The 8,384-nt window shown below is 43.7% G+C and overlaps 2 protein-coding genes across 5 annotated transcripts; one reads left to right on the top strand and one right to left on the bottom strand.

Annotated features, from left to right (window-relative positions):
• The first annotated feature begins 283 nt into the window (after window positions 1–283).
• Window positions 284–5,281, top strand: trpv6 (transient receptor potential cation channel, subfamily V, member 6). 2 transcript variants are annotated; one of them, XM_037273222.1, is made up of 17 exons: window positions 284–341; window positions 411–626; window positions 897–994; window positions 1,059–1,181; window positions 1,635–1,775; window positions 1,857–1,955; window positions 2,085–2,260; window positions 2,592–2,738; window positions 2,871–2,950; window positions 3,036–3,171; window positions 3,265–3,351; window positions 3,641–3,717; window positions 3,790–3,955; window positions 4,056–4,122; window positions 4,260–4,528; window positions 4,616–4,722; window positions 4,801–5,281. In XM_037273222.1, the coding sequence occupies exons 2-17, from the start codon at window positions 496–498 to the stop codon at window positions 5,036–5,038; spliced, it is 2,142 nt and encodes a 713-aa protein (XP_037129117.1). In that variant the 5' UTR covers window positions 284–341; window positions 411–495; the 3' UTR covers window positions 5,039–5,281. The 2 variants fall into 2 exon arrangements, with proteins under 2 accessions (XP_037129117.1, XP_037129116.1); XM_037273221.1 differs by having other exon boundaries at window positions 334–626.
• si:dkey-26c10.5 (uncharacterized protein LOC563797 homolog) lies at window positions 5,112–8,347 on the bottom strand. Of its 3 annotated transcripts, none has more exons than XM_037273395.1 (8): window positions 8,227–8,347; window positions 8,019–8,166; window positions 7,816–7,896; window positions 7,067–7,171; window positions 6,803–6,901; window positions 6,572–6,723; window positions 6,380–6,480; window positions 5,112–5,533 (listed from the first exon to the last, which is right to left on the bottom strand). In XM_037273395.1, exons 2-8 carry the CDS (start codon window positions 8,122–8,124, stop codon window positions 5,407–5,409), a joined length of 771 nt encoding a protein of 256 aa, XP_037129290.1. In that variant the 5' UTR covers window positions 8,125–8,166; window positions 8,227–8,347; the 3' UTR covers window positions 5,112–5,406. The 3 variants fall into 3 exon arrangements, with proteins under 3 accessions (XP_037129290.1, XP_037129291.1, XP_037129289.1); XM_037273396.1 differs by having other exon boundaries at window positions 8,019–8,177; window positions 8,227–8,336; XM_037273394.1 differs by having other exon boundaries at window positions 8,019–8,311.
• Window positions 8,348–8,384: the final 37 nt, after the last annotated feature.

Here is an 8,384-nt window from a genome sequence, read left to right as displayed (position 1 = left end):
GTCGCGATTCACCTTTAATTTCATGCTTTTCAAAACAAAGTAATTGGTTTTCATGCTGACTATGAGTCAATGTGTACATGTCATTGTCAAACATGACTAATGTTAAGGCTTCAAATTGAGGCGAGTTGTTCCTTGCATCATATCTGATTGAAACGCTTGCAAATTCCAAACTGGTTTTTCTCAAAAAGCTGCACTTGAAACCCATCCTGATGTTGCAGGATTTGCCATGGTGGCCATGCGGGTTTCCGTGCAGGCTGCCGGAATGCAGACCAGCTTTTAAAAACTTAAAACCACTTCTTGGATGTCTTTGAAGGACTTCTTTAGCTAAGCGCTCATTTCCAGTGAGTTCCGACTCGAGGTCGATACGGTGTGTCGCTTCTCTTGCTGCCTCACCTGCGGCTCTCTTGCAGGCGACTCCTCCCTCGTGACGGGGTCATATAAAACGAAGCTCACTGGACATTCTGGGACTTTGTGCACCTCAACCTTTGGACGAGTATGTCTCCTGCGTTGGCCAGATCGGCTCCCAGCGAGCTCAACCACTGGTGGAGTCAACTCAAGTTTCGCCTTCAGAACAAGAAAGGATGGAACGAGATGCTGGATGAGACATTTCTGATGCACACCAAGTGGTGAGAAGTCTGTTTCATCCTATAAATAAGTTTGTCAATCACCACAGATTTTAAAAGTCTCCACACCCCTGTTTGAAAGTAGCAAAATGCTTAAAACTAGAATTTTTTTACAACACCTTTTTTTGCCAACAAAATACAATAAAAGAATAATCTGCTATATTGTAATAATCTATGTTGATTATTTTTAGCCTTTTTTTTTTTTTTTTTTTTTTTTTTTTGATATTCAATGAGAAACTCATGTGCGAGGCGTAATGTGCAAATGTCTTTCAGCATGACTGACATTCCTCTCTTCTACGCGGCAAAGAGGAACAGCGCCGGCTGCATCAAGAAGCTGCTCGGCTGTTCGTCCACCAACATCTTTGAGAGAGGTACACCTGTCCGTCCGTCCGTCCATCTGTCCGTCCGTCATTTAACCCCAAGTTTGTACTTCAGGCGCTCTGGGCGAAACGGCGCTCCATGTGGCCGCCATGAACGACAACCTGGACGTGGCCGTGGCTCTGATGGACGGCGCCCCGGAACTCATCAATGAGCCCATGACCTCCGACCTCTTCCAAGGTCAAGATATTGTATTGTATATATTTGTAGATACCATACAAATGTTGTAATAATCATAATTTTTTTTCTCTTTACTAAGTCATTTTATCTTACCGTATTTTCCGCACTATAAGGCGCACTGGATTATAAGGCATACCTTCAATGAATGGCCCATTTTAAAACGTCTATATATAAGGTGCACCGAATTATAAGGCGCACCTTCAATGAATGGCCCATTTTAAAACTTTGTCCATATATAAGATATATGCATTTGGCCCGCGGGCCGGACTTTGGACACGCCTGCTGTAGTGGCTCGATATTGGTCCATATATAAGGCGCACCTGATTATAAGGCGCACTGTCGGCTTTTGAGAAAATTGGAGGTTTTTAGGTGCGCCTTATAATGCGGAAAAAACGGTAATATATGTGATTCCTCAGCTTGACTATCCACTTTAGCGACCAAATATGTTTCCAGGTGTCACTCCTCTCCACATTGCTGTAGTGAATCAAAACTTGGACCTGGTCCATCACCTGGTGAGTCGTGGGGCGGACGCAGCCACCCCCAGAGTCACAGGCCTCTACTTCAGAAAGAGGATCGGAGGACTTCTTTACTACGGTAGGAAACATATCATTTTTTGTAAAAGTAGAATAATTCATAAATAAGAGTCTAACAATGCCCTTGTCCCGATGTTCACAGGCGAGCACATTCTTTGTTTTGCTGCATGCACAGGCAATGAAGACATCATCAACATGATCATCGACGCAGGGGCCAGCACCAGAGTCCAAGACTATCGCGGTAGATGAAAACAAAAACTCAGCATGATCACTACGTTTCATCATGAGCTTCATCACGACCTATGTAGGCGACGCTGCTTCTCGCCTTCAACTCGATTGTCTCGTATCTTTTGTTTCCCCCCTTCAAAAGGTAACACCGTGCTTCACGTATTAGTCCTGCAGCCCAACAAGACGATTGCATGCCAAGCTATTGACCTAATAATGGCCCGTGATGCAGAACTGGACCAGTCGGTACCGCTTGACATGGTGCCCAATTCTCGAGGACTTACGCCTTTCAAACTGGCGGCCAAAGAAGGAAACACCGTTGTGAGTCACCAAAGACATTACAATTAACTTCGTCGAATGTTTACTGTTTTTCCACATTGGAAAACATATCTGTACTTTCTACTTCTTATTTTGTCAAAGGTTAGAATTAGCTAGTTTAGCATCTACATTATCTTTCTATTTAGCTTATTAGCTAGAAAGCTAATTTGGTAATTCACTTGCTAATTTCCTAACTAGCTAGCTATCTGCCTGTCCATCTGTCCTTTTGTCTCGCTAGCTCGCTTGCAAGCTAGCTATGATCTTAGTTTTGCCACTTGTGCTGTTTTGTATAAAGGTGAAGTGCATCGTTTCACTCCCCTTCATTCTTCATCAGGCTTTTCAGCACCTGGTGAACAAAAGGCGTTTGGTCCAGTGGGGTCTGGGACCTTTGACCTCTCACCTCTACGATCTAAGTGAGATCGACTCATGGGCCGACAACATGTCAGTGCTGGAGCTCATTGTGGGAAGCCCACAGAGAGAGGTGCAGTGCAGTGTTCATTATTATATATTCATTATTATATATTCATTATTATTATAGGTTAAAAATTTTAATTAGTGATTAGCATGTCAAAATGGAAGACTGGATAGTATGTTTCATCATTTTGGTGTCCAGGCCAGGAGAATACTGGAGTTGACCCCTGTGAGGCAGCTGGTCAGCCTCAAGTGGAACCTGTATGGAAAGCATTACTTCAGGTAAACTTTAACATGTAACCAACTGCAAACTTATTTAGTGTTGCTTCACACTTGTATTTTTTTTTCCTGAATGTCATTTTTGCAGACTCCTGATGGTTTTCTACCTGCTCTACATTGGAATATTCACATTGTGTTGCACATATCGCCCCCTAAAGGACATTCCTGAGAACTACACGTTATCAGAACTGGACAAAACCATCCGAATTCAGAAAACGCTTCGTGTGCGTTGACGGCCGAAAATACACACCATGAACATGAGTACATTTATTTTCTAGCCTGACTGAATTGACTGTAATTCTTCCTTCATCTCTCAGGAGAGTTATGTGACATACACGGACAAGCTGCGACTGGTAGGCGAGATCATCAGTGTCCTGGGAGCTTTGGTCATCTTATTGCTGGAAGTATGTCCTTACGAAGGATATAAAAAGGCTACACATGTGATTCCTCAATTTAAAAACAGCCACATGCCCAGTTATTAAAGGGTGTGCACACTTTTGCAACCACATGATCTCAGTTGTTTGTTTTTACTTTCTCTCTCAGAAAGATATTCTTAAAAATGTAATGGAGTTGAACAGATGTTTGAAAAGATATTATGTCACCTAGCATTTAAACAGGGGTGTGTAGACTTTTTATTTTCCCTGCTGTTTATTACAAACGCGCATTGACACCTTTGCTGTCCATCCTTTTCAGATCCCGGACATCCTGAGGGTGGGAGCGAAGCGCTATTTTGGTCAAACGGCACTGGGCGGGCCCTTCCACGTTATCCTGTACGATCGTGAAATAGCCACGAATGCCGAGCGGATTCAAATTCACTCAAAATGTTGTTGGTGTTGTTGCAGTGTCAGCTACGCATGCCTGGTGGTGCTGCTGATCGTGTTCCGAGCGTGCGGTGTGCAGCGCGAGGCCGAGGTCATGGCTGTGTGTTTGGTGCTGGGCTGGAGCAACGTAATGTTCTTCGCACGCGGCTTTGAAATGCTCGGCCCGTACGTCATCATGATCCAGAAGGTACAACCAAAAAGATCTCCATGCAAGTGACTTTTTCAAGTCATACTGCACAGCTGTGTTGACGTTTTGCGGTCACGATCTTCGCCTCGTTTCCTCCTAGATTATATTTGGAGACCTGACCAAGTTCATGTGGCTGAGCATGATTGTACTTCTTGGTTTTTCAACTTGTGAGTATATCTGTGTCAAACAAAGTATCAAGTATCAATGTGGGAAAAAAAGTACAAAGTGATGAAATAGTCCTACAAATGTACATTTGTAAGATACTCTAAATGCAAGAGACTTGACCCTGGTTTTGACTCCTCAGCCCTGTGGGTGGTGTACATGACTCAGGATCCGGACTCCCTCCCCACATATCGCTCCTTCCCCATCACGCTCTTCTCCCAGTTTGAGCTCAGCGTGGGCCTCATTGACCTGCCAGTGGACCACACCTTCATTACGCCCCCTATCGTCCACGTGCTGCACTGCGCCTTCTCCGTGGTGTCCTACATCCTCTTGCTTAACCTGCTTATCGCCATGATGAGTGACACTCACTGGCGGGTGGCCCAGGAGAGAGATGAGCTCTGGAGGACTCAGGTAAGCGTTGCGATCAACGTGCAGATCAGCACAGAACATTAATTTGTTACATGGATGTGATGTGTTGTCATGGTGACTGTTGTGCAGGTGGTGGCCACCACGTTGATGCTGGAGAGGAGGCTGCCCCGCTGCCTCTGGCCTCGACTCGGAGTGTGCGGGCTCAGCTACGGCCTGACCGAGCGCTGGTACCTCCGGTAATGCGCGTACGTTCGTCATTATGGAAATTCCTCATTTTGAATGCTAAACGTTCGAATCGACGACTCGCTTTGCAGAGTTGAGGACAGGAACGACCCATTGATGCAGAAGATGCGGCGATACATTAAAGTGTTTGCCCGCGAGGATGAAAAGGAGGAACAGGAGGGAACCGAAAAGGCTCGAAAAGGTAACGTCAAAGTTACACCGAGAAACACGAGATCTCTGACGGGCTGGCAGCTGATTCGTCAGAGCGCTTTGGGCGGCAACGGGGAGCTGGAGGAGCCCGAGGACGAGCAAGACATTCAGTTTGTCTAGTCTAAGCCAGTAAATCATGTCACTTTCTATCTTTTAGTCTTTAGAGTCAAAAAGTGCCCTTTTTCCTGCTGTATTACACAGTAGAAAAGTATTTTTATAGCAATATATGGCAGGAATATATGCAAGGAGGAAACAACGTGCTACACAATCATATTCATGTGACAAATTTCTATTGAAGCTACGAAATGCAAAGCTATGTCTAATATTTAAGGTAAATTAAAAATCGATCTATCTATAGCGATACATAATACTGTGGAGTTGTTATTCTAAATTTAGCACATGAATGCAAACGCACAAACATAGACAGTGCTATCATTTAAAAAGTTTCATTGGCAGGCTGGGAATGATGTTCACGGACTCACTGCAGTTCAGAGCTGCATCTGACAGATGTAGTACGAGTGCGAGTTGCAGGGGGACTTCATCCAGTTCTTCTCGGCAGGATAGCTGCTGCTCAGAAACGCACAATCTCCCGTTGTCTGACTGTCTGTCCAGTAGCTACAAATCACAACGAAAATCATCAACCTTTTATCATGCATCTATCCATCTTGCGCACTAGCTTGAAAACTTGCTATCTTACCTTACGTATACAGTAATCCTTCGTTTATCGTGGATAATCGGTTCCAAAAACCACCCGCGATAAGTGAAATCCGCGAAGTACAGTCACCAACAAGAAGTACTGGGCAGGCTAACGAGTTAGCGGAAATATGCTAATTCGCGATCGTGCTAACACGCAAAAACGGAATTCTAAAGGAATGTAAACGAACATTTGGAGCAATACTACATTGTCCAAAAGGTTAGACACATGTTTCCTCAATTTAGAAGTTTTATTTTGACTTTTAAATGTTTTTTTAATTTTGAAAAAAAAATCCGCGATGTAGTGAAGCCGCGATAAACGAAACGCGAAGTAGCGAGGGATCACTGTGGTGTAGTTTTGCGTTTATGTAATTTACCTTCATGCCACTAGAGGGACTCTCATACATTGTTATGTTCTGGGAATCATGTTAAAGCCGCGGTCAACTTGAACATGGCAGGAGTTGACAGGACGGCAACGGTTTTTGACTCTCAAATGTACGTTAAAGTCAGAAAGTGGGAATTCTCACTCTAAAGTCACAATTCTGAGAATAAAGTCGGAATTCTGACGAATTGACTATATGGGTTTAATCTCATCAACAATTTTGTCATTGTGTTCAATAAAATTTAACTGGAGGTATTGGGGCCTGTGTACTCATAGAGTGCATATACTGGTATCGTTCTGAAAACAAAGTGGTATCCAACATTCCCAGATAAATGACCCTTTAAAAAGATAATCTGGCCGATCCAAACTGACTTTCATCTGCTCACCTCTGTCGCAGCGTGCTGTTGTCCACCCAGGTCCACTTATCGCCGTTGCGCCGCAGACCGATCCAGTATTTCAAATTGTCCGCTCTTTCAGTCAGAAAGGTCTGGAATCGGAAGCCGACATCGTCATTCCAACCACAATGTGCAAATCAGTTTGTGGTGCCTGGAGAGCACGGTAATCGTCGCGGCAACCACCTGGAATTTCTGGCTGCTGACGACGGCCAGAGATCCTCCTTCCCCGGAGCAATTCTTCTGGCTCTCCTCCCAGTTCAGCCTGAACGTGGACGCAAAGAAACAAGTCTGGTCCAGCCTAAACCACCCGAAGGGGCACTGGTTGCAGCAGTAACCTAAGGCAGAGTACACACAAAGTACATCATCAACGATGGACTTTGAGCTAGACTTGAGAATGCTCAAACGTCCACCCACATTGGTCTTGATTTCGCGACTTGAAAGTCCTGCACATGTCCGCCCTGCACGTTGGCGGACGCCAGCTCCCAAGATCCTCAGGGCAGGCATCGATTTTTGCTAGAAATTGGGACGAAAGGTTGAGGGGAGAACGTATTAGCATCAAGGCCCCGGCAGCAGAACAGACTGTCAAATGTCTACTGACATACGAAGCGGAACAGATCGGAGCCCGTTTAACTCAAAGTGTCAGGATGTGTCAAAATGGAGTTGGATTATTCTCCTCACTTTTCACTAAGATGACAATCACAACCAGCAGCAGCAGACAGCACAGCACAGTCAGGATCAAACACGCAAGCCGATAAGGCCTCACGGCACCTCGGGGCTGGTCAGCTGACGATAGGGAAAGAGAAAAAGATGAGTAGGAGATCTTGCTCGCATATTCCAAGAAAGCGAAACCTTTCCAGCCTTCCTTCCTCTTCTGATTTTGTGGCTAGTAGACTTGGTTTTATTGTATCAAGCTTGAAAGGAAAGCTGTTTTGCAAAAAAAAAAAAGCTACATGAAAAGTTCAAGTAAATGCAAATAATTAGAATGAAGAATGGTATTTCTAATTATTAGTTTTCTAATTAATTGATTCTATTGTATCAAGCTTGAAAGGAAAGTTGTTTTGCAAAAAACAAAGCTACATGGAAACTTCGAGTAAATGCAAATAATTAGAATGAAGAATGGTATTTGTAATTATTAGTTTTACAATTAATGGTATATATATATATATATAATGTAGATATTACAAGGTACAAAGTCAGTCATAATTTGCCCACTCAATAAAATGCCACAACTTCTGCTTTTGAATCGATTATCTTAAATACCAGCAGCCTTTTTCAAAGAAATCTTGCATCCGTTTCTTCTAATTGCATTCATCATCCCCAGAAATGGTGTGATGGAGACAGACCCTAAAATGTTCTCACGCACTCTAAAGCTTTTTTTTTTTTGGGTGCGGATGTATTTAACAAACACATTAAAAGCAGTTTCATACTTGGTTCTGAAATGGCTGCGTAGATATCCTCGGATGGCTTTTTCAATCCTGTGTAGTCGTGCGGTTCTACTTCCTCTCCGGCTAAAGCAAAATAATGAGAATACTTTTAAACAGAAACTACATGGAATTTGTAAGCCCAAAATTAGAAACTAATAAGGCAAAGGGTGTATGTGAGTCCTTAGTATTTTTTTGTTCAGACTTACTTGGTGGTACCGCGGCAAGCGAGTACAGGTTCGCACCTTCACCTTCCACCAACGCTGCCTTTTCTTTACGTTGCTTTTTCTTGTCGGCTTTCTCCTGCATCTCCATGATTCCTTTCTTCTCTCCGGCAAACTTTCTCTTTCCCTGGAAAAGTACTGAATAATATGGGACTGACTAGTTGATAAGAGATGAAGTTCTCACCTTGAGGATGTGCAAGCGGGGGGGACGAAAACTCTCAGATGTGTCCGATCTTCAGCTGTTTGTTGAAGACTGACTACTTCCCCTTGTTAAGATTCTCTTTAGTTCTACATATGACCTTCCTCTAAATCTTGGTTATACAGTGTAAGACCAAAGACAGGGTAGAGGAA

This window comes from Syngnathus acus, chromosome 16 (genome assembly GCF_901709675.1).
Source record: "Syngnathus acus chromosome 16, fSynAcu1.2, whole genome shotgun sequence".
Lineage (NCBI taxonomy): Eukaryota > Metazoa > Chordata > Actinopteri > Syngnathiformes > Syngnathidae > Syngnathus > Syngnathus acus.
This window is presented reverse-complemented; position numbering and strand designations above follow the sequence as displayed.

Excerpts from the sequence above, each read along its gene's own strand:
- trpv6 (XM_037273222.1), top strand. The coding sequence starts at position 496 with ATGTCTCCTGCGTTGGCCAGATCGGCTCCCAGCGAGCTCAACCACTGG. Across the intron at positions 995-1,058 it reads CACCAACATCTTTGAGAGAG|GCGCTCTGGGCGAAACGGCG; the intron begins GTACACCTGTCC and ends TTTGTACTTCAG. Across the intron at positions 2,261-2,591 it reads CCAAAGAAGGAAACACCGTT|GCTTTTCAGCACCTGGTGAA; the intron begins GTGAGTCACCAA and ends ATTCTTCATCAG.
- si:dkey-26c10.5 (XM_037273395.1), bottom strand. The coding sequence starts at position 8,124 with ATGGAGATGCAGGAGAAAGCCGACAAGAAAAAGCAACGTAAAGAAAAG. Across the intron at positions 6,724-6,802 it reads GTCGCGAAATCAAGACCAAT|GTTACTGCTGCAACCAGTGC; the intron begins GTGGGTGGACGT and ends ACTCTGCCTTAG. Across the intron at positions 5,534-6,379 it reads AACAGCACGCTGCGACAGAG|CTACTGGACAGACAGTCAGA; the intron begins GTGAGCAGATGA and ends TGTGATTTGTAG.